The sequence below is a fragment of the Sceloporus occidentalis genome, unplaced genomic scaffold (genome assembly GCF_023333645.1).
Source record: "Sceloporus occidentalis isolate IW3139 unplaced genomic scaffold, rSceOcc1.0.p SCAF_121, whole genome shotgun sequence".
Lineage (NCBI taxonomy): Eukaryota > Metazoa > Chordata > Lepidosauria > Squamata > Phrynosomatidae > Sceloporus > Sceloporus occidentalis.
Genome location: NW_028317101.1, coordinates 1,272,614 through 1,298,058, shown reverse-complemented (window position 1 = coordinate 1,298,058; position 25,445 = coordinate 1,272,614). Strand labels below are relative to the sequence as shown.

Genomic DNA, 25,445 nt, shown 5'->3' with positions numbered 1-25,445 from the left:
AACAATATTTTGGATTTCTTGTTCAGCTGTAGTTTAGTTTAAATACCATACGGTTTTGTAAGAAAAATATGGTGTCTTTTTGGCCATGTAGAGAGTAATTCAGCACAATGCTTTAGAAGACCGATCCATCTCCGACAAACAGCAGTGGGACGCAGCGATCCATTTTATGGAAGAGACTCTTCAGAGCCGCTTGCAAGACAGTAAGTCTGGAACATTTTGGGCACTGTGTGAAATGACATGGTTTAAGTGCCCACATGGCAGCGAAGAAATATGTCCCCATTAAAGTGTTTAATTCACTAAAGTACAAGTAACATTTCAATAAATTAAGCCATTTATTAGTAAATGCTCGGTAGAGTCTTTATATGGTTGCTTTTTTCCCCATTACATACCTTACAAATGTTGAATCTAACTGCCTTATTTATCTAGCATTATTTGCTTTTTTTTAATGTAAATGTTATTCCTATGTGTTATATACGCAGATTAACCGGGAACATTAAACTTATGTTATTAGGAAGACACCTCCAATTTGAAGTGACATTATGCAGGAAATTCGAATGGTGTAGCAAATAATTATTTGTCTCGCTAATGCATGACCTTGGATTATACCTAAGTGTGTATGAATGAATATGAATGAATAAATAAATACTGATGCCTTTATACAGCTGAATCTGTCATACGAGATATGGTGGGTCCCGACTGGAAAGAGAGATGGTTCTCCTGGACATCTCGTTCTCCTGAACAGGTATTTTTTCTACACACTACTTTTCCACCGTTTATCTGTAGAATCGTATAACCTTTCCATTTAACTAATCTTCTTTTCTTGCTGAAGACTATACGGAATGAAACAAAGAAAGAACTTGAAAAGATGCTGAAAATTAATGAAGATCATCCTGCATATCTCGCCAATGACGAAGTCACAACTGTCAGAAAAAATCTAGAGTCCAGAGCGGTAGAAGTGGATCCGATATTGGTGAGCAGAATTGCAATAAATAATTGAATTGTTTTCAATGACTAATATATTTAATATTTACATTGCCATGGCTGTCCTATGGACAGTGTATAACAATTCCTATCATAAGGTAAAATGCCATGGGTCAGATTAGTGCGATGAGAGTTGCACTAGACAGAGAGTATCTGAAGCTTATTTAGCTTGAAGTAAACAATAGCAAATGCCCAAAATCATTCCTGCCGCATGTGCCCATTAAATATAAAGATGGATGGTTGATAACCTTACTTCATCAATTAAGTTATAGCATGTTCTTTATGGCTTTGTTTTCTTTTTGATTAGAAATGTGTGCATTATATTGAATATGAACTACACCTGTTCATATAATCTGTGAACATCAACTTGTACCTTAATCTTTGATTTTCTCCAGATAAAAGATACATGGCATCAGGTTTACAGAAAGCACTTCTTAAAAACTGCCCTTGGCCACTGTAACTTATGCAGGCGAGGATTTTTTTACTATCAGAGGAACTTTGTAGACTCCGAGGTAAGTGCAAAGTTCACACTTTGGAACGTAATAGGACTTGCAATAAGCTTTAATTGTTAAGCCAACTAAGAAAACACAGTCAGAGCTTGGAAAAATCCAATATTCGTGGAACTAGTTAAATAAGTAATAACGTCTGGTTATCCTGGATGTATTGGCACAGTCAAATCTCAGCAACTATTTAATGGTTGGTTAGAAAATACCAATACTCCAATAATTTTTTTTAAAATGAGCAGCTGATGGATCAATATCTACCAATAACTTGTTTGATAGAAAAAAAGTATTGCAATCCAAATGATGGGTTAAAACTCCATATACCTGTCTTACAGTGAAAGGAGAGGTTAATACACGAGATACAAAAGGGGTTAACAGTGTATAGAACATCGCTTTATTGCCAGTACGCAGGCCTGCTATGCTCACCCTGCCAGCTTGGGTGAGTTCCAGTGGGTCTATCGTGTGCATGCGCCGACAGTCCTCTGATTTTTGACTTTGTTGTCTAAAGAGACTAAAGAAAATGTTCTATTTTTTTAGTTTCTTATCTAGTTGTGGCAGTTCAAAACCTTTATGCAGGAACAATCGTCTGGTAGTCCTACCAGATTGACGTATTTCTGTAGATTTGTGATTAACTGGAAATTCAGTATCCGTATTGCTTTTGATTTGTTTCTCAGCCGCAACTCTTAGTCCAGCATCATGGCTGTGCCGGCACCCTTGCTAAGTGCTGTGCAGGCTATAAAATCATTAGAGACGCACTGTGGCGTATTAAAGGAAGAAAATAAAGCAGATCTTTTTTTTATTTCTGCCCCTCTCCTGATCACACACAATCTAAATAAAAAAAATTCCATGGTTGCTCCAGCAAAGAAGTACTGTCTAGACAAAGTAGGCTATAGAGACAAAATTAATCTGGCTACAGAATTACATCAGTGCTTACATTCACAGCTTGTAATTAATACATTTAGTTCTGTCTGTGTTTTGCCACAAAAAAAAAAAATATTCCACTGTCTATGGTGTCTATTTTATATGCTTTTTTGAACAGGTTGAGTTAAAAAAAGTCACAAAATAAATATTTGGAATGAAATTGATGTCAGACGTACGCAATTAAATATCTATATTACTATTACTCATACTTCACTTGGTCATATTACCATTGTTAAGGCGACCAAAAGGTGCTTACTCGCCTTGCAAAATGGCTTATAATGTGTGTTCAGACAGTTGGGGTTTGCTGATACCTTGTGGTATAACTTTTGGACATATTTACTAAACTCAGAGTCTGGAAGGGAGTTGAGTATTTCAAGTTACTGATCCCATTGTGAATTTTGAGAAGACAACAATCTTCGTTCTCTGTAGTGTATCACTATTCCCACTAATATTACTAACTAACTTATAATACGTTGTAAAGTTGGTTACTTATGTTTTTCTTTTTTTTTTTTTCTTTTTTTTTTTTAACACGCATATATTGGAGTTCTTCAAAGAAACTAGATAGATGTATCGAGTGTTCCCATGGCTTTCCCAAGACACTACGTCCTGTCAGTGTTAAATATTGGGGAATAGTCTTGTGGAATCCATTTCTGGGAAGAATTATTTCGGATTTTCAATGAGCTGAGCTTGATAAGAAGCCAACGAGGGGAGGCATTTGGAAACCATTGCGCTTAAGTTTCTCGGCATTGTTTTATAAGAGCTCTTGATTACTGCTGACTGCTCAGATTTCACTTATCGTGTATTCTGAACAAAAACAAAATCTTACCCACATATGAACACAATTAAGCCAACAAGCCTGTGTTTCTTCCACATCTTGGTAGCATTTGGAGAACACTTGACCTGCCACCTTTTGGTACTTAGGTGGCGCCAGAGTACCATTAAGTGCAGTTCAAATGGCTTAGCCTGTCGGGCTAGTATTATGCGTTCTAAAGTGGTTTACGTGGAGTATGTTCAACATATGGTTTATACATTATTTTGTGCATCAAAAGTCATAGATCATGGTTTTGTGAACGTTGCAATGTTTTTGTTTTTTTCTTTTCTTAAATTACTGTTCTGTTATCGTTTTACTTAAGATTGCTCTTCTGGTTTTTCTTTGTAGTGAATCTGGGTGTATTTTTTCAGATCCGTAACAATAATTATAATGTACGTTAATATTTTAGCTGGAGTGCAACGATGTGGTCCTTTTCTGGAGAATACAGCGAATGTTGGGAATCACTGCCAACACCTTAAGGCAACAGCTCACTAACACAGAAGGTATAGAGCAAAGATCAACATTGTGTGAATGCCCTGTAATGATACATGTTATGGATATGATGCTTATACAAAGAGTTTCTTGGGATGTCCACTAGAGATGTGTTTCTTATTTATATTAGAAAACTCCACGGCTGTCTTGTCCATGTTTTTTTTTTTTTATACACTTGCGTGCAAAAAAAAGTCTGTTTATTTATATATATATATATATATATATATATATTTATTTTCCTGCCATACAGTGGCAGTACTATTGGGTAAAGCCTTCTTCCCGGACAAGAAGACGCTACAGCAAAGTGGGTTAAAAGAGAGGAACCCTCCCCCCTTACCCATAAAGCCAGGCTTACCCTGAACAAGTCGGTTTTTCTTCTTGTCCCGTTCAGGGACAGACGGTCTACGGCAGGGGATGTTTCCCCGAAGATTCCTCGAACTGGTGAGGCGCACGGGTTGCTGCCTTGGGGTCTTTATCCTCCGATTGCTCCCCGGGTGGTGAGCAGAGCGAGGTCCCCTCCGTAGCGTTGGAGTTACGGAGGTGTTTGGACGGAGCAGATTTATTTGCCGGCTGTGCGCAGTTAGTGGAACGCACGCCCGGGTGGCGTTGCGTTCCACTGAAGATCCAATCGCGCTGCTGCGCATGCGCGTATCGGATCTTCTGGAAGGCGCCAAATTCAAACCTTTAAAAGGTTTGAAATCATCCTGTCTGTCTGCAGGGGCATTGTTCAGCACAGGATACCGTGTCACCAGCCCCCCCACACGGTTCAGAGGATTTGGAGGTAAGATTTTTTATCTTTTCCTTCATTTTTTCTCTGCCTCCAGAAGATTATTTTGTTTGAGGTGACTCGTATTGTATCAGACGAAGAGGTTAACAAAATTAAGGGCTTTCCTGTTCTTCCCAAGCTGAAGCTACTTATGGAAAGAGAATGGAAATACCCAGGGAAGAGGGTTTTTCTCTCCAAGCATTTTAAACACCTTTTCAAGCTCCAGAGTGATGAGCATTGGGATGAGCCCCCTAAGGTGGACATCCAAATAGCTCAATTGTCGAAAAAGTCAAGCATCCCCATTGGAGGAGTCTCCGGCCTTAAAGACTCGATGGATAGGAGGATTGAAACTTCCTGCAGGCGTATATTTCAAGCATCAGGTGCCCAATCCAAAGCTGCTGTAGTCAGTGCAGCGGTCTCCAGGGCTCAAAGCTATTGGTTACAGGCCTTGGAAGAGTGCTTACCGGATGATCAAGACTCTGAAATTTCTCAACTACTTAAGAATTTGAGATTGTCCAATAGCCTTCTTACGGATTCCTCTCAGGAAATGGTGAAGACTTCAGCTCGCAATATGGGCTTATCCTCTGTGGCCCACAGAGCTTTATGGTTACGATCCTGGTCGGCGGATACGGCCTCTAAGGCATCACTCTGTGATTTACCCTTTGAAAGGAATAAATTGTTTGGTGCTCCATTGGATGACTTAATTAAACAAATGTCTGACACTAAGAGGACTCTTCCTCAGGAGCGTTCCAGATGGAATAGAAGGTATCCATTTAAAACCTCCAGGCCCTTTCAGGCTTCTTCCAGAGCGCAGAATTTTTGGAGTTCCTTTGGAGACAGAAAGTTTCAGGATCGTCCTAAGAAACAAGAAAAGAGAAAAATCTGACAGAGTTCGCTCATGTTTGGGAACAGATTACGCACAGCAAGTGGATTCGGGATCTCATTTCAGAGGGATACAAGATCGGATTTTCGACACTTCCCAGAAGTCAGTTTCTGATTTCCTCATACCCATCCCAATCAAAAAATTTGGCACTTCATTCGGCTTGCCTGTCTCTCCTTTCAAAAGGAGTCATAGAGAGGGTTCAGGCTTCACTTCCAAGGAGTGTATTCCCAGACTTTTCCTAGTCCCAAAACCGGACGGATCCTTTCGCCCCGTGTTGGATCTAAAGAAAGTGAACAGCTGCATACCGTATCGCCACTTTCGGATGGAGAATTTATCTTCTGTCGCCCAGTTGCTTCAGCAAGGAGACGTTATGGCAACCTTGGACCTGAAGGATGCGTACCTTCACGTCCCAATTGCTCAGTCCTCCAGAAGATTTCTGAGGTTTGCAATCCGAATTCGTGGAGTCGTTCATCATTTCCAATTCAAGGCACTCCCGTTCGGTCTATCCTCAGCCCCAAGAATCTTCACAAAGATTGTGTCCATTGACTGCATCGCTGCGGGAAAAGGGGATTTATATAGTTCCCTACCTCGACGACTGGCTCCTCAAGGCCGAGTCTCCAAGGAAACTCCGGGCAGAACTTGCCACCACAATGCAGTTTCTGGAAAATCACAGCTGGATTATCAACCTCAAGAAGTCCAACCTCATCCCTTCCACCAGGATCCAGTTCCTTGGCTTAGGAGTGGATTCAATATCTCAACGATTTTTTCATTATCAAAAATCAAGAAGATCAAAAAGGAGATCAGGTCCCTTCAGTTACACCCAACTTGTACTGTCAGGAAAGCCATGAGCATTCTTGGTCTCCTTACGGCATCCATCCCGGCGGTCAAGTGGGCAAGAGCCCAACTGCGGCCCCTTCAATGGGATATTTTACGAAATTGGTCGAGACAAGAGGAAGACCTGGACCTAGATGTTACGATCGCAAGTCAAGTCTTATCCCACCTTACCTGGTGGAGGACGCCGTCGAACCTTTCCAGAGGCCTTTCTTTTCGTTCCCCCAAATGGGTGATTTGAAATTTAAATTGTCTCTTCCGGCAAGGCGTATGGTCTCCAGCAGATTCGCGTCGTTCGTCCAATTTTCGGGAATTAAAAGCGGTTCTTCTTGCCCTTGTAGCCTTCAGGACCCTGTTGGAAGGTCGTGCAGTGAGGATACAGTCGGACAACGCCGCGACGGTTGCATACATAAACAGGCAAGGGGGTACTCGAGTAAGGAGCCTTCAGGTTCTGTGCTCTGTTCTTATGAGTTGGGCCCGGCAGCATCTGGCAGACATATCAGCTACACACATAAGAGGATGCGACAATACCATTGCGGACGATCTCAGTCGGCTAAGATGGTCACAAGCAGAGTGGTCTTTAACCAAGGGGACCTTCGCCTCCCTGGTGTCAAGATTTGGCCTCCCGGAGATAGATCTGATGGCGTCAAGAAGCAACAGGAAAGTTCCAGTTTTCGCCTCTCTCAACAGAAGAGATTCTCCAGATTTCCTGGACGGTCTGTCCATGAAGTGGGATTTCCGTCTGGCTTATGTTTTTCCTCTAGTCGCATTGATTCCCCGCGTCCTCCAGAAGATCGGTTCAGACAGAGCGCGGGTCCTAGCCGTCATCCCATATTGGCCAAACCGCAGCTGGTTCTCACTCCTAAAACATCTAAGCCTAACGTGTTGGGAACTGCCTCTCTCACATCACTTGCTGGACGATGGGGCTCTGCATCTGGATCAGCTACAGATGTTCAAGTTGACGGCCTGGCTACTGCAAGGATGATTCTGCGGGGTCAAGGTGTTGAGGATGATTTATCTGACTTGCTGTTAAAATCAGTTAGAGGCTCTACTTCAAAGATTTATTTTCGGGTCTGGAAGAAGATCCTTCTCTGGTATGCCTCAAGGGACTTTTCGGTTTTTCCTCCTACAATCAACTCCATTTTGCTGTTTTTGAAGGATGGATTTTCCGCGGGCCTCAGTGTCTCTACCCTTAAAGGTCAGGTTTCGGCCCTTAGTCATTTTTTTCTGAAAGATCTAGCTTCGCAGTTGCTGGTCAGACGTTTTTTTAAGGCCATCGCCATTCAACGTCCGCCAAGGAGGGCTTACTTTCCAGCTTGGGATCTTACAGTGGTTCTTCACGCTCTCTGCTCTCCTCCGTTTGAACCCTTGGAGGAGGTGCCATTGAAGATCTTATCATTTAAGACTGTTTTTGGTGGCCATTACGTCTGCCAAACGTGTGGGAGAAATCCAAGCCTTTTCCTCATCTGAGAAGTTTACCATCTTCCATCAGGATAAAGTTGTTCTCCACCTTCAACCTTCCTTTCTGCCGAAGGTCTTATCCAAATCTGCTATGAGTCAACCTCTGGTTCTTCCATAATTTTTTCCATCTCCCTCCTCTCCGAAAGAACATGTTAGGTGTCAAGAGAGCCCTTGAGTTGTATATTTCTAGGACTGCCTCTATCCGTTCCACTGACCAATTGTTCATTTCTTGGTCTGGTCGTTCGGCAGGGAAAGCTGCCTCAAAAGCTTCCCTAGCAAGATGGATCACAGGAACTATTCGTATGGGCTATCAAGTCTCTGACGTTCCTCTGTTGTCTCCTATCAGGGCCCACTCCACCAGGGCTGTGTCTGCTTCATGGGCTGAGAAGGCTTTTGCTTCACCGGAAGATATTTGCAAAGCGGCTACGTGGTCATCATTTAATACCTTTGTTCGTTGCTACCGGCTAGACGTCTTCTCATCCTCTGCAGCGGATTTCGGGCGTAAGGTGCTCCAGGCGGTTGTTACCTAGGAGTTGGTTGCCCTCCCATTCTTTAGGGATCTTGGTACATCCCGATAGTACTGCAACTGTATGGCAGGAAAAATGGAAATTTGTACTCACCGTAAATTCCTTTTTCCTTAATACAGTGGCAGTATGGCTTTCCCTCCCTAAATAAATTATTTTTGCATTCAGTTTTTGTGTTCTTGTTATTTACTGACTCGTTCAGGGTAAGCCTGGCTTTATGGGTAAGGGGGGAGGCTTCCTCTCTTTTAACCCTTTCTTTGCTGTAGCGTCTTCTTGTCCGGGAAGAAAGCTTTACCCAATAGTACTGCCGCTGTATTAAGGAAAAAGGAATTTACGGTGAGTAAAAATTTCCATTTTTTTTATTATTTTTTGTTTCAGTAAGACGTCTAGAGAAAAACGTAAAGGAAGTATTGGAAGACTTTGCTGATGACAGTGACAAAAAGGTTAACTTGTTAACTGGGAAGAGGGTCCAACTAGCTGAAGATCTCAGTAAGTAGAGAACTTTCCCGTATCACTTTTCTCCTAAAACTACTATTGGAGGAACACTTCAGCATAACCACACAGGGGTTTTCCTGCAGGACGTGCTAAGATGGCTCTCATAATGCATAGTTTCATCAGTGAGAGATGGCTTGTAAACTTATAATGCTTAGTCAAATCAGTGAGCTGAAATGCTCAGCTCTTGTAAAAATCCAGGTTTAGTGAATAAACTGCTAAATATGGGTGGGACAAAACCCATATGTTCCAAGCGTGCAGATACAAGATAGTTAGTTACACTCATGGATAGATAAATCGATGTTAATAAACTAGTTCTGCTGCTGGATTCCCTCGTGTAACTAAGAAAAAAAAAATGCTAGTTCTGGTTTCAAACTATAGATGGCAGTGTTTCCCGTTTTTATCCTTTTTTTCCCCGTTTTTTAAATGCGTATTTGACTTTTAGACATTGATGTATTAGACAATTCTTAGAGAAGCTTTGCAAAGCTAGTGTTTTGCCTTGTTACCATTAATATTTCTTTAGGAATAGTTTATAAAAAATATAAAACTGGGTATAACTTTCTTAAGATTCATGTACACGCTTTCACCTACGTAGTTATACATTGGATTATGAACTGATTGTGTCACCCTGACACACACACACACACGCATATCCCCTTTTAATCAGAATTTGATGGCCTATATAAACTAGTCTGTCTGGTTTTTATGTAAAAAATCAAACCTTAATCGGTCCTTGGTCTTGTCTTAGATTCTGGATATCATGTATGTTTCAATTCATTTACTTTTTTTGTTTACTTAAGTACAACTTTCTTACATTACATCTAAGCCTCTGAATCTCAAGTGTTAAATTTGTTTTATTCAAACATTTGACCTCATTTGAAGATACCCTTTCACATATAACGTTCCTAGATAAATTGAGCCGATTTTGGTTTATGATGATGAATACACTTCAAAAATATTCTGGATGATCATCAAAGCAAGACTATTAATCTATGAATCCATGGCCTATGACAATCCTACAAAGGCAATGAATATTCTACATTTTAAGTGCAAACGAAATCAGAAAACTTGTAGCTACAGTCCACTGTGATTAGTTTGTGTGCTGCCATAAACTATTGAGAGCTTTACTTCTCTCTCTCTCATAGCCTCTTAGCGCCGACCTTTGACTTTCAAGGTAAGGTAGTATAATTCAGGAGGAATCCTTGTTTAAAGGAAAGTATGTAGATATGAAAAGAACTCCAGGTTTTGCTCTGTTCTTTTCATATTCTGATCAACATTAAGAACAATACCCCCCCCTTTTCTCTAAACACTTGTCTTTTAATTTGTGTAAAATTGAAATGTATATAGTACACAGTAGTAGGTATTTCAGTGAGGACGCCATGCTTGTCCAGGCTTGTCCGCTGTGCTGCAGACTCCTTGCCACCGATAACAATTAACACGGTTGCTGTGCTGCTTTTATTATTACTCGGTTCTTAAAGACTGTGTGCTGGTTACCAGGCAGTTTTATCGGCCTTAGCATTGTTCCCTCATTTCTTTGTGAAGAGCACCTCTGCCACGTACTTTTTTTCATTTGTGTTGTGTGTCGTTCTAGAATTTACAATATCCACACTGGAGACAGCAGTGTCTGCGTATTTGAATTCTTTTGTATGCAATTAGATCGAAGGGAGCTTTATTCGCTAAAGAGTGAGTCACAGCAGGAAATTGAAGTGACCCCAAACTTTTGAACAGTAGTGTATATATTGCACAGGGACAATCGCCCCATTGGCTTTATTGTTACATTGTCGAGGATTCGGTCTGCACAGTCCTTGGTGTACTGCTCACAAGTTATATATAGGTAGTAGAAGCATTAAACACTCATCTACAGACACCAAACAAGCCAGAAGGCTTGTTTTTTTTCCCTCAGAAATCTCATGGTGCTGCCACAACTACAAGGGATTCTGGGTAGGAGCATGCAAATAAGGTAAACAATAATCACCTTTTATATATATATTTTGTTTTTTTGAGGACCCGGGGGGAAGAGAAGCATGGCCAACCTGCTCTGTTTACTACTCTATACAGCTGAATGCTACAACATTGCCAAGGTAGCAGCCGTTGGCTTTGCTCGGAGTACACAATGCACTTGTCCAGACTTGTCCTCTCATTCTTCCTTTCCTTATCTCTATATATTACGGTTCCGCCGTTTCCATCAGGTTGGTAACGGAATTTCCTGGCCAGTGTGGCTGTGTGAACCTGAAATTTTGGGCTGAACCAAAGCTTGAACTGCAAATCTGTAAATTTAAAACCCATAGCTGTCTTAATAATAGATTGGGCCAATTAAGTGCGGCCACGATTTATGGACCGGTATCAGAAATGCTTCATAAGAAGCTGCACCAAGCAAGCGGTATGATTTATATAACTTAAATAAAAATACGTGGGTCTTTCAAGGAAGAGTTAATGGATAGACAGAATGAGTTCTAGAAGATGAAAACTATTTTGGCTCTAATCTAAATATAATACAGGTTTGAGCAAATCATGTTATAGTGGTGAGTAAGGAGTTAAGTATCCCTTCTACTTTGGGAAAAATTCCTTGTACAAAGCATCCAAAATGAATGATCAGGGTCACAGCTTGTCCGGAGTAACTGCTGATTGTGCAATAAAACCGGTTCATTATGAAGCATGTGACCAGTGACTCCACAGCGTGACTTCCCTTCAGTTCCACTATATTGGCAATACATAAAGACATCTCTTGTTAATGCCTTGGCCACAAATATTGAGCACAGGGTGTCAGCTGCCCCGGACCTTCTATCCAATTAAGCTCTTTGAGGAAGACAGACTGCTTGTTATGTGAGCTGTCTGTGCAAGTAAAAAAATACATACATTCCAAGACTGCGGCTAAAATATGCAAGCAATGATACAGATTGTTTACTGAATTTTATTGTTATCACTGACTTTTACTAGTTGACCGTTTCACGCATTGATCTTCAGTAACAAGCTTTTCTTTGTTGAACCAAGGGCTTGATAAATCACCGGAGCGTGGTAGGAATGACTCCGAAATTTTATGTGCCATTTTATATTGATTGCTGCGGGTGTGCATCTTTCTGGCCTCTAAAAAACATCATGCTGACTTCCCAGATTTGCCTGTCTGCCTCCTTTATGTACACAAATGTGTCTTATTTACCTATATTAGCTAGTGGCCCGCAGTAACTTGACTGTGCACTTTTTTTGCTTGCTCGTGATTTTCACTATACACTTAAGGATGACTGTAGAGAGTAACATTTTTGTCTTTAAAGTCCTTAAGCACTAATAACATAATTGTAGTAAACCTTTAATGAAAGGATATAGGAAATAGCTTTTTTCCCCCGGCTCCCACACTCCCATGAACCCGTCTGTATGTGATGGTTCACGCATGTAGAACAGCCACGTACAGACGGGGACAAGGATCTTCAGTCAGATCTGACCAATGTTTTATGCAATATGGATGCGCCCATCCTGCTATATGGGGAGTGAGGGAGCTGAAAAAGGTATTTCTTTTCATTAAAGTTTTACTGCAATTATGATGTTATTAGTGTTTAAGGAATTTAAAGAAACATTTTCTTCTCACTACAGTTGCCCCTTAAAGGGACAAACTGAAGTACTTTTAATATGCATTCTTTACCCTGACCCTGACCCTGCCACTGTCCGCCTTTGGCTTCAGTTTTGTTTTCTTGAAGTGGCTAATTCTAGAGCCCAGACACAAGGAGATACATTCAGTTTAACACAGATAGGGAGGGATGGGGAAAAATGTTATGTTTTATTTATATAGCGGCAATAACTAATGCAGCTCTTCTTACAGTACATACGTTTAAAGGATCTGCCAAAGAACAGACAATTCTTTAGGTAAAGGTGTAAGGTGACAATCTAGAGGGGGTGCAGAGGAAGAGTGGGAGAAGTTGTGTCAGATAAGTTTTAGCTACATAGTTTGTTCAGAGAAGTGTACAACCTATGTTAAGTTGTGCATGTGATGGCTGGAGCGTCTCTTTAAGTCAGACTTTCAAAAATATATAATAATCATGAAATAACACTGATTTATGGACTTGCCAGTAGTCTGAGCCATAAAAGGGTTAAGCCGAACAATACATTGTTTATCTTTCTAAAGATAAAGGAGATCCTGAGATGTTGCAGGAGAGGAGAAGCTTTACTGAGAAATCATCCCCTTCCCTGGGGGGAAAGGCCTAGAAACATCGGTAGCATACCTCACATGAACATGTTTGGCTTACTTAACGTGCAAATCCCACTTTAAGAAAGACTCAAGTGGTTCTGTGGTTTCTTAAAGTTATTGATGGGGAGCCAGACTCAAAAAAAAAAAAAAAAAAATTAAAAAAAAAAGTGGATCTCTTACAGCTTTTAGTGCATTCCTTGTAGACCAGACACGTTATTTGATGTCAACACTAGAAGATTACGATGGAGTGATACCAGGCTTTCTGTGCATCTATATCCTACTCTTTAATGTATGTGTAGCTGGTCAGCATTTCCTGATAACGCTGCTTTGAACTGCTTACTGCATAAAACAAAAGTGGACTAGTGATTTAGACGACCGTAGTTTTCTATATTCTACTTCTGTATTTGCCTCTCCATATAAATAACCAAATTTTTCTTAATTCTTTTTTGTGCTATTGACATTTATGGCAACTTGCCTTGATTTATGTTCTTTGAGGATACCGTCCCAAAGTAGGACCCTAAAATCACTGGCCTTATTAGTATTTATTGCTGTTTTAACAGCAGGATGAGGGGCTTGGAAAGGGTCTTTTCCAGCACCCAGCCATACTGTTTCAGTCTTGACCCCTTTTTTTTGTACGGGGAGAAGGCCTAGCTCAGACGGCAAACTCCTCCCTTGTGTTTTCCTGACCTGCTGGGCGTCCATTCACTCCCCATCTGTTTTACTGTCTTATGGGAAAACGAGAAGCCCTCCTCTTATAAATCTCTCTTTACAGGTGATAATTGATGCCCTGTCTCATTGAGGGCTGCCTGGGTGGCTTCCTTTCTTTAAATGTTTTCCCTCTGAAAATCGTGCGTGGGAAATGCTAGTCTGTGAACTTGGTGCTTAAAATGCTAAACTTTTCCTTATTCTATAAGATTAGTTTTACCATCTATTGAGTTAAAAATCACTGTATCATTTCATTATGTAAAATCCAACGTAAGTGGCAAAAACTGCAATATGAAAGCTACGGATAACACATTGGTCTATATCCAGTTTTTTTACCTCTGCGATACCTTCTCTGATTAAGACTGGATGTTAAAGTTTCTTTTGGGGTAAAAACATTACAGACTGCAGACCCTAGAAGAATGGCTAAAACAGTGAGGTACTTCCTCTAAGCACAGTTATACACTATATATATATATATATATATATATATATATATAATTTGTTTCATATAGCGCCATGAAATTCTGTACTATATATATATATATATATATATATATATTTATTTATTTATTTATTTATTTTTTTAATATACACGTGGACCAACCATATTATGGGATTTCATGAGTGCCCCCAGCAGTGGTGTTGGTGGCTGTCGCTATAATTTTTTAAAAAGGGGCTACAACTCACAAAGCGGTGGGCAGTAGGAACTACTTGTATACTGTATATTTCAAAGGTGGTTATGTCATCAACTCTGTCGGCATCAATCTTTTTATATAGTTAAAAAAATGTATGTGAATAATAATTGCAGTACACCGGATGAAGTATATGAAGAGGGGAGCATATTACAGAATTAAGGACTGCTAGAACAAAAGTGTCCTGTTCACAGGGCATTTCCCTCCAAGATTTCCTACAAGGATTGTTTTTAGTCAGTGTGCAGATAGACTTACAATATGATGTCTTTAAAGCCCGAGAATTAACTTGTTGTTTTGGGAGCAATCTGTCGTCGTAGATTTAATAGTATTATTGTTTTAATTGATAAAGGAATTTAAACAAAATTTAAGTTTTAATTATTCTTTTTTTAGATTCTAGATGACTTCTAATACTCTTTATTTTTCTTTTTAGATGTTTAAAAACACCCAAGTTCTTTTTTGTTGAACGCTGCCATATTGTCCCCTTGCAGTAGGCTGGCTGTGATATTAGTTTTGTAAATAACCCCTAAAACTAGAAATTAATGTATAGTCTATATAATGTATTTGTTCGAATATAAATTTAAATGAAATTGCATCGTGCAGACTAAGGGGGGGGGGCAGAGTGACATATAGGGGGGGGATATAGGGTATATCTGGGGGGCAGAGTGGCATATAGGGGGGGATATAGGGTATATCTGGGGGGCAGAGTGGCATATAGGGGGATATAAGGCATATCTGGGGGGCAGAGTGGCATAAAGGTGGGTATAAGGCAAATCTGTGGGCAGATGTGCATAACTGAGGGGCAGGTTGGCAAACAAAAGGAAATAAAAATAAGAAATGCATTTTTCTCAATTGTAGTTTTTATTAAATATGAAAAAATTGTTTACTAACAAAACTTTTTTCCTATAGGGTAGACTTATATTCAGTCTTTTTCTTTTTTTTCCTCAATTAATATTCAAATTTTGTGGGTCGAGCAAATACGGTATAATACACACAGTAAAACTTGTATTAAATCCTCCTCCTTGTGCTGTAGATATGGGATCATGGCATACGGAAGGAACATAAAATGGTTGATCTGGAAAATATAAATCTAACTTGTCACTGTAGTACTTTTTGTTGCAGTTATATACAGAATTAAATAGTTCTCTAACAAGTGACAGTTATGGCTATTTAAATATTTACCTATGTTTTAAGTGCAATGCTATTTTACATAATTGTGAGCCTACCCACTTCATCTACCTTTTATTACTTTAGTTCTTTTACACCTTGGACAATGCATAGAAACAGTGTAATATAATGTTTTCTATCAAACAGTTTTGTTTATAAATTCAGTTGCGTTAGTTTTTAATAGGTTTGTGATTGTGCGTTATTTCCTAAGCAGTTTAACCTCTGAGAGTCGGAGCATCCAAGCGTGTCCCACAAGGAGCTCACCTTTGTACTGATGCAGTTTCCTATCGCTTGCACAAAGGGTAAAGGTATCCTCTCGGCAGGATAAGCCTGGGATGCTGTGTGTAGCAGCCAGCTGCTGTTTGCCGTTACGTGGGTGGCAGCGACCTTCCTGCTTTAGAGATGGGACTGAATGCACTCGCACTGTTTAGTGACACACAGGACGTTTGCCGACTACGCTAATGTTTCAATGGCCCGGCATTTACACCTCTAAACTGCAGTTTTTATTCTGTTCAAACAGCAATAAATATCACGGAATGCCTTTGGCGGCTTTCTTAAAGGCCAAGTTGCGTGTAATCAGGTGCATTTTGATGAGGTGTTGTAGGTAGGCAGTGGGCTTTTTTTTTACTTCATTCCAATGAACAATACAGGAAATAATCAATGTATTTAGACAGATAAAGATTTCAATAAACCCACCCACACATCCGTGATAATTGTACAGATATCTGTAAATTTGCTCTGCATGGGGAATATTTCTGTATCATGTTGCGGTATATTTGAGATGTCATCTTTACAGTATTTCTAGAGTACCTGCAGATTTTATTGTGCTACCTGATGGTTTCATATGTTTTGCTCCTGTATTAAATTTAAAAAATACAGGAAACTGTACTTTAATATTATAAAATAGTTTTAAAAAGTTATACACTTGAACATGCCTCTTCTGTTAACAATGTTAACTCATCTCAGTTTGTAAGACCACGTTCTTTGATTTCGCTGTGTTGGATCAGCAACTTTGACCTTTTGTTTGGGTTGAGAGATATACATTTCCACCACCGATATGCAGAATAAGGCTATTAGGTTAAAAGCAAACTCAAGGATTACTAATCATTCTGGAATGGACGACGACCAATGTGGAGTAACAGGTGCACTGCAATCCAGACGTGATTTTTGGGAAACAAGAGCCTTGGTCTTTGCAGCTATATAAGCCCTAAGGACCTAACTAGCAAAGGGAAAACCTGCTTCAAACAAATTTATTTAATACTAGAAGGCACTTTCCCCCTAATAGGTCATACTATTTACAGTGAAGTGGGTCTGACAGATATGAGCCAAAGCAACTCAACATTCAAAGAGAAGGTTGTTGTCATTAACCTTTCACGCACAACCTACAAGGTTCCCCTTACAGAACATTTTATAATGCCTCTGACTAATAAAACCATATCATGAACAGAAACTTGAACGTATGCTGAAATGAATTTTGCTGCACTTTGTACTTATTAAGTAGAGCGGTGACATAGAGCGTCTTAATCGGTACGGTGTAGAAAAGAGATTCCCCTTTTCAATCTTTTTATATTGAAGGAGAATAGCTATAGCCATAGTAGCCCAAGAAAAAAAAAGTCTTTAGTTTACATTTTTTGCCCCCCATAAATTTTAAGTTGCATAAGCTTTTGGGACCTCTGGTTTCTTCTTCAATTGGGCGCAGAAGGCCACAATTTTGATTAAAACCTCTTTGTTTTCTAGACAAAATCTAAAGTCAAACATGCATTCGGGTGTTTATTTAATTTTCTATTAGTTGCAGTGGGTTGAAGCATTTAATCTGCTGACCATCATGCATAACTTCTAGAAATGTATATAGTAATGTTTCTCGGCTCTGGCCTTCATGCAAGAGAGGCTCACCAGGGTTGACCCTTCATAATGCATAAATGTGCAAAACTCCTTGGTTAGTGAACCACCAATATAAAGGATTCAGCAATAAGTGTTTACGATGTTGATGAATATCTGGCAATAAAAAATTATTCTGAATGTTTCCATGTATTTTCCAGAAAAAGTTCGAGAAATACAGGAGAAGCTAGAAGCATTTATTGAAGCGCTCCATCAAGAAAAGTAGGAGCATTTTCTTAAAAGGTAATTAAAAGGCATCTATACAGAACTATCTTTTTTTGTGCAAATGTATAACTTTTACAAATCGGCATCTCCTTTTTTTTTTCCCCTTTCTCAGATTATTAGGAAAATGATGAATTTTCGTGAATCATCTGATCTCTTGGGGCATTTGCTGAAATTCAGAAAGGAGGCAGTATAGAAGCCTTTGTTCAATCTACCAGAAATTGAAAAGGGATACTTAGCTTTTATTGTGAAGGAGAAGGCTGCCTGTTCCTGCTGGCCTGTGTTTGTACTGCACTTTCGTCTACTTATAGAAGAAAAAACCTGGGGGAAACAGTGTCCTTTTAGAATATGTATATAAATAATTAGCACTATTTACAATATTTTTTTGGTGCTGTACATATACGTACTGCACACCATCTACATCGCTGGTCAAAGTGCTTGCTCCTATACAAAGGGAAGCTCCCCGTCTTTAGAGTAAGCGTGTGCTGTATTGTTGGTTATCTAGAAAGAAGGTACTCAATCTCTGATGGGTAACCATAACGCTTATTTTAATCCTGTTCAGCCCATCAGGCATTGAATGCACGTTACCATGGTTGTGTGCCATATTTTCATTTGAACTCATATATAGTGATGAATTCAGGTAAATATCAAATTAATTTATTGAGCATCTAAATGTTGGGCCATTTCCAGAGGATATGGAATTGTATACTCCTTCAAAATAGCACATGTAAACTCTGCTGTTAACGCTGAGAGCCTTCCTTTAAATTACAATCCGATATTTATTTTCCTTTGAGTGCACTGCAGAATATCCCATTCTTATACAGGTGAGTTACAACACATGAATGCTTGCACCACATTAACAATGTCTGTATGTGTACAGGCTCTCGCCTAAAACAAAATATTATTTTAAAAATGCTCACAATGTCTATCTGTCGCTGGTGTATGCTTATTCCTGAAGCCGTGCAAACATCTTGCTTTATCCAAGTACATATGCACTTGACATTGCTGCTCTTTAGAAGACGTTGTAAGGTCATGTATGGAGCTGTTTATGCTTTAGGAGTTCTTATGGAGTACAGACTTGAATGTTCCTCTGACTGCTTGGCGGGAATAATTACATTAAATATCATAAAAATCACTTTTTTTATATATACACATTTTAGAGACATTTTTTTCTTCAAGACTAGTTAAAGGAAGAATGAACTATGGATTCTTTATTTGCCCTACAATGATTATATTTTATTTTTACAACTGAAACAGCACATATTTATTGAAGTAACGCTCTTATTTTGCATAGTGCAAAGGGATAAGAAACAGGCCCACTAAACCTACATTAAAAATGTGCATGGTTGGTCATAAATCCTAAAATTACTCAGATTATGTATTTTGTGTCCACTGTTTTACAATTTTGTGCAGAATATTTCAGAGCCGGCAGTTGCAGACTAATGTGATATAGACGGCTGGGAATCTATCCATGTTTGTGTAAATTCGACATCATAATGAAATGTGTTACATATAACCCCCAGAACGTAGAATGTTTGTTCTATTAGTACCCCAAAAAATGCATTCTGAATACTCTGCAAGATGAAATATTGTCTGTCTAGTGTGACCTTACTGATGTACACAGCATGATGAATTTAAGAAAGAAAGGTAAAAAAAATCCCGGGTATTTATTACATGCAATGTATTTGGTCAGAAATTGAATTAAAAATGACAATGAGAGCTCCTGTCTCCTGTTTTTTTTTTAACGTATAGCGCCGCCCCACCTTCTTTGTCTTATCTTTCATTTTTTAGGGAATGATTAACTAATATGTTGTTTCAGAAGCAAACAAAATACTTCTTAAAAGTTGTTATGCTGATCTTATGCAATTAAACATTCAGTGTAAAGAATAAAATTACAAATGCTAGAGTTTTCTTGTCTAAGTGGAACAGCATCTTTAGTACTTCATGCCAACAGATAATCTTTTTCTGTTATAAAGCCACATGCCTTACCTATAATTGCAAAATGCGTAAACACCCAAATATATTTATATAATGTAATCCTAAGCAAGTCATCGTTGAACATAGTGAATAATTTTAACCACTTTTAGACATAACATTCAAAGGAGGAAATGTTGCACCTCGGTATTCCAAATGAGAAAATGTTAATCTAGCTCTGATACGTGTTCTTCTAGAATTTGGGGATTTCATTATTAAAGAAAAATCCACAGGGATTGATGTATGAAATCCTTGATCATATATCAAAGACCTTTTAACATTCTTTTGCTTCTATCATGTAACCATTTCTCATTTGTTCTAAGATGACAATGTTCATTTAATCTTCTAACCTTGTCTCCCATACTTTGATAAAAGATTTTAGCATGTGCAAAACGTTACTGGATTTAACAAAAAATAAAATCTAGAAAATCAATTTGCACGGACGCTATGGAAATAGTTGAGCGTAACAGGTGCGTGTTCCGTGAATTGTGTCTTCAGATTTATTGGAAAATGTTTGTGATATAATTACACTGACATATAAGCAGAACGCCTCCCTTTTGAATTACTTACTGTATGTGGGGCTTCTAGCTTTTAGATGCCCTCAGAATATATATATATATTATACACACACTGTATGTATGTATGTGTGTGTGTATATATATATATGTGTGTGTGTGTGTGCTTTTTTAGTATTTTGCAGTGAGCATTAATATTTACCTCATTAACAGTTTCTAGTTGTAGATGATACCATTTATTTGGCCAAAGTTTAGTGACAACAGCTTTAAGAATAGCGGTTAATTTGGCCTTTTCTATGTATACATTTTACTAGTTAGGTTTTTTCCTATTGTATTACTCAGTTTCTATTTTGGGAACCCACTTGGAATTTAGACAGTAATATCACTACAATAACAATAAATTGTGTTGCAAACGGCAAACATTTGTTCCATCCATCAGCTACTTTTAGAGCATTTCCAGTTACTTAAGTGAAAAACTGTCTTTCTTTGCAACGTTGTAGCTTGCATTCCACTGTTCAGTTCCTTCGATATGTTTTCCCAGCAGTCCATAACCAACCTATGGACTCCAACATCTTAAATTTGGCTACCTTGTACAATGAAGAATCACCATCCTCTTGTGAATCACAACCTGAATGCTGCTGATTGTGTCAGGAACCATGAGTATCACTAAAATTACCCTTGCCTAAATTGCATGGCAACTTTATCATTCTGTAGCTCCTTATCATGGCACATCACATACTAATATTTACTATTCCCTGTATAAGACAACGCTGTTTTCCTTCACCAGAGGCAGTTGAAGATTTCCATGTTCCAACAAGTCAAAACGTCTTAATATTTTGGTAGCCACTCATAAGATGCAACAACACTACTAGCACCTGTTTATTCTGGCTTTTCCTTTTAACAGATTAAAGCAAATAGATTTGTTTATAATCTGACAATGTTCAGATTTTAAGTGATATTAAATACTAAAATTGGCAGATCAAAAATACAGCTTCAATCTCGTGTTACTGTATAGATGAGCCACCACAGGTTACTTCTAGTTTTGGCCCTTTGGTGCCAAAAGTTGTTTCCTTCACAACTTTGAAAAAAAAATCTAACTATTCATTAACTGCACTCAGTTCTTATTTATGTATGTAACCAAAATGTATTATAGAATGATCTCAGTATAATGTTCACTTTGACCTAGTATAGCGTCTCGAGCTCTGACTCATGTGAAAATCTGTTTTTGTGGGCTTTTCTGGTACCGTTCATTCACAGCCGTCTGCAATGCTATTAGCATATTGAATAGAATGTGCTCTGTCTTATAGCAAAACTCAGATCCTAAGGCTGCTCAGTTTGTGTTTTCCTATTATGTACATGACACAAAGAAACTAAAGGCAGGCAAAGTCCTGTCACATCTCACGTTGTAGTGGCCGACCCCAAAGCTTCATTCTGCTTTATAATATCCGTTGTTCATTTTCCCTGAATGTGCACTGAGGTAGGTAAATGAATTCAGTGAGCTGGTGGGTGTGTGATTTCTTTCTGACCTCATTTCTGTACCATTTGTTTCCCAGCTTGTAACGGGCAAAAAAGGGCCATTTCTCTGTGTTTTCTTTTAAATCATTTTCTTACTGGCTTGGGAGTTCATGGAGATTGTCCTTAGAAATGAGACGAAGGGAGGTTCTACTGGTGTTTAAAATAAGATAATTGGCTTCTTCTTTGTACTGGTAGCAATAATGTGATATAGTAATGGTTCTAAAGTTAAACCGTTGCAGCCGTTATAATTGTCCTTTATTTATATAGTACCACCAAACTCCGCAGTGGGGTGCAATAAATTATATGGCCAATGACAATTTTAAGCAGAGGGTGTAGAGGAACCCGGACATTAAACTATTTGCATAATGCAGAGTATATGGATATTCCTAACATAACTAAGGATTTTGTGAACAGGACATTTTGTATTGAAAGTAAGAACATTAGATAAATCAAACTAAAACAAAATACACAAATATCTTTGTAAAGCATGTCTTTTTTCAGCTTTAACCAGTAGCAACTACTTTTGTGTGTATTTTCTACTAATTTATCTTTTATTGTCCTCATTGCGGTTTAGCTCACGTGGGCATCGTCTCTCTAAAATTTTCAACGCATCATGGCAGCTATGCTAGTAGACAAGCTCCCGCTGCTGAAGCATTTAATTCGACATGAAAGGCTAACTTTCTTGTGATGTTCGAGGGTCAGATAAGATGCCAAGGACCTCAGCATCCCTTGAAAGGAGAGACATTCCCAGAGAAAAGATTTCTGGGATACTGAACAGGGGGATTAGAAGAATATTCATGACTCAGGGGATCAGAAGATGACACCTAAGGCCTAGCAGTTTATCCCTTTGGCAAATAGTAAATAAAAGCCATTGGTTACCAGGATAAAAATGTAACTACAAAATCCTGGCTCTTTATTTTTCTCCACAAAAGAATGCTGCTGTTTGCCACTTACTAAGAGTAGAGGCACGGAGGATTGCTTTCATTTCCAGGCATCAGCTTTGCTGGGGAAACACAGTTCGTGTGACATCACTTGAGTATGAGAACGATAAGCCCGTTTTACTGGTCCCTTAGCACTCATCTCACAAAGACAAACAACATGAGATCCGTGTGACAGATGGGAATTATAGTCTTTTATTCCACTTTGCAGCAGAAAAACCCAACAAGGATTCCAGGTCACACATTCCGCAACTGTATATGCTAAACTGTCATGGACAGCAGCATGGAGAGCTCTAAATGTTCACTATAGTTTAATGACTGCTTTTAATGTTATCATTCAACTAAAGATGTCACCCATCTTCACTTTACATATCTAGAATAGTAATAGTTTACTCTATTTTGTTATTAGAAATTATATATTATCTATTAAACATAAAGGTGTGAGCTATTAGATTTTATTTGTGTTACCATGCATGGTAAACCTATTAGAAGGTTTACATACTATACAGTGTCTTTACTATAAATTTACTTAAGATCTGTAAATAACAAGAATGCTCTATGCTTAATCTGTATAACTTCTTCATATGTTATATAGATTCTAGAATATAGATTCTATTGACTCCAAACTGTATTGGTATCTGCGTGCATATCAGCTTTAACAGAAATCAGGCGGGATTTTAACAAAATAAACTTAGTGAGAATTCAATTTTGAACTTTTTCTATTAACCTTCCACAGGATGAAATACAAACAGTGAAATATGTGACACTTCTAGTGGCTAACTAGATTGTGATGCGTGATGAGGTACACGAATGAGTAATTTTTCATTCATTGATTTGCATTCGTAAAGCATGAGAAAAAGTGCAGGTGCAAACAACTTTCCATATCTTCACTAGTTATCAAAACTTCAGTTCCTCCAGACTAAAGGAGGTGGTATTCCAACCTTTCTAAAATATGTTTCATTCAAAATCCCCTTTATTTTTTTACTATTGCTGTATCTAGAACAAAGCACACTTTATGGGCTGTAGAGCATAATAACAGGTAATTCATTGGTGACCTTCCTGCACGTGGCAAGTAATCTATCCAAGTCGGCAAACAAAATGAACGTGCCCCATTTGTTGTTTCACAAATATTGAACCAAGGTCTTCAGCACTGTAACTCTGTTGACTGTTGGAAGATAATGCAATTGTCTTTTTTGTTACCGTGAAGTACAGCTTGTTGCCTCTGCTATAACACTCTAGGTAAACATGAGTGATGCTCTGCCCCTGAAATGTTTGCTCTCAACACAAACCTGAAGCCTGCACTCTTGTCTTAAGCATCATCCCTTAAACCATGGCAACTGTGAGATTCTTTTGAAAGAGGCTGACATTTTGCCTTTGAGAGGTTGTTTGAGTGGCAATGTGTTTTTTATTTGTTTTTACCAACTTATATCATAGACACATTACAAAATCATATTGTTCTTACCACTGTGCAATGTGCCTCCAAACTAAGTCATATGTCAATGAACTTACCAATGAAGAAATGTCGACGTGTCAAATGCTTTGGGCTAATAAAATGATAGAAACAATATATTCTTTCTATCCTAAAGTGTACCTTTGAAGCTATCCAGTGTTTACTGACTTTGTAGCCACTCAAGTGTCATTTTGGCTGGGTTTGCTACATTCTAATGAACAAGCAGCAACTTATGAGTTGATGTGGTTTCTCTCCCCATGTATATTTTAACCCCTTGACTGCTAACGACGGCATGGTGCCGTCGCTAGCAGTCCCAGTCAGGTGCTAACGACGGCACCATGCCGTCGCTAGTACTCTCCTACCTTTATGGAGGTCTGTGGACCCCCATCACCCCCTACCCCGGCGATCTGCCCCTCACACTGATGGGCATCACTGGGGCCACCCGAACCGGCCGGTGACGGCACACGCAATGACGTCACCGCGCAACTTTATTAATAACTGACAATTGTCAGTTAAAGCGGTATGGGGGCATGCTGCTTAGATGCCTGTATCTCAGGCATCTAAGCAGCTACAGACCCCCAACATATACCATTGGAAAGGTAATCGCATTTCCAATGGTATAATGCTTGTGGAAAAAGAATACAAAATATTGAGTAAAAAAAATAAAAATGTACAAAAAAAGTAAAAAAAATGATTTGGGGGTCTCTAAAGGCCCCAAATTAAATTATCTAAACATAAACTAGTTTAACTTTAAAAAAAAAAAAAAAAAGTTTAAGTATTCTAGCTAAATAATCACTGTGGTAGCCAATGTTACCACAGTGATCATATAGCTATGAAAAGTCACATTTCCCTTTTAAAAATGGCCGATACTAAATTTTAACCCCATGATCCCTTTGATCATGGGGTTAAATTTAGCCAATGGTAGAGGGAGACAATTTTTGAAATCCTGATGAACTGCAAATATTATTAAAATCAGCCATTTAGCCTGTGCGGTACGTGAGTAACCATATCATCCCTGGAGCGCCTTGCATTTTTACTGCAAAACTTATTTTTGCTGTAAAAGTGATTTTTTTTTTCTCCCTTTACCATCATTTCTCTGGGATTGTAAGGGGAAAGAATGGTGTGTGCTTCTGTGAGTGAATGTATGGAAAGTATGGTGTGTGCTTCTGCGAGTGAATGGAGATATGAAAGGCGTGTGAATGGTCAGTAATTAGGGTTGAAGCCTTGACGTGGCATTACTGCTCACGTAAGAAGTTGAATTATGGCACAAAAAGTACACATTTGCTAAAACTACACCACTTGGCGCATCAAATGAGGGGCTGCATGTGTTTCTAGTACAAACCTGGAGTGCGCAAGACACAAATGAACATGTCGCTATGGTTAGAAAAAACATATTTTCTAGCCAAAGCGACATATTCCATCATTATTTGTGCACTCAACTTTTGTCCTAGAAATACATGTAGCCCCTCATTTGAAGCGCCAAGGGGTGTAGTTTCTTGAAATGTGTACTTTATGTATCCTAATTTAACTTCCCAGATGTCTAGACCACT

The 25,445-nt window shown here is 38.8% G+C and overlaps 1 protein-coding gene across 2 annotated transcripts in view; it reads left to right on the top strand.

Moving 5' to 3' along the window:
* LOC149282199 (dynamin-like GTPase OPA1, mitochondrial) overlaps positions 1 to 17,507 on the top strand; it is a 45,165-nt gene extending 27,658 nt beyond the window's left edge. For both annotated transcript variants that reach the window (XM_089498476.1, XM_089498477.1), the window contains exons 21-27: positions 92 to 200; positions 663 to 742; positions 830 to 970; positions 1,377 to 1,493; positions 3,626 to 3,719; positions 8,552 to 8,662; positions 17,443 to 17,507. In XM_089498476.1, the coding sequence (XP_089354602.1) occupies positions 92 to 200; positions 663 to 742; positions 830 to 970; positions 1,377 to 1,493; positions 3,626 to 3,719; positions 8,552 to 8,662; positions 17,443 to 17,507 (717 nt within the window). The remainder of the gene's footprint in view (positions 1 to 91; positions 201 to 662; positions 743 to 829; positions 971 to 1,376; positions 1,494 to 3,625; positions 3,720 to 8,551; positions 8,663 to 17,442) is intronic.
* The last annotated feature ends 7,938 nt before the right edge of the window (positions 17,508 to 25,445 follow it).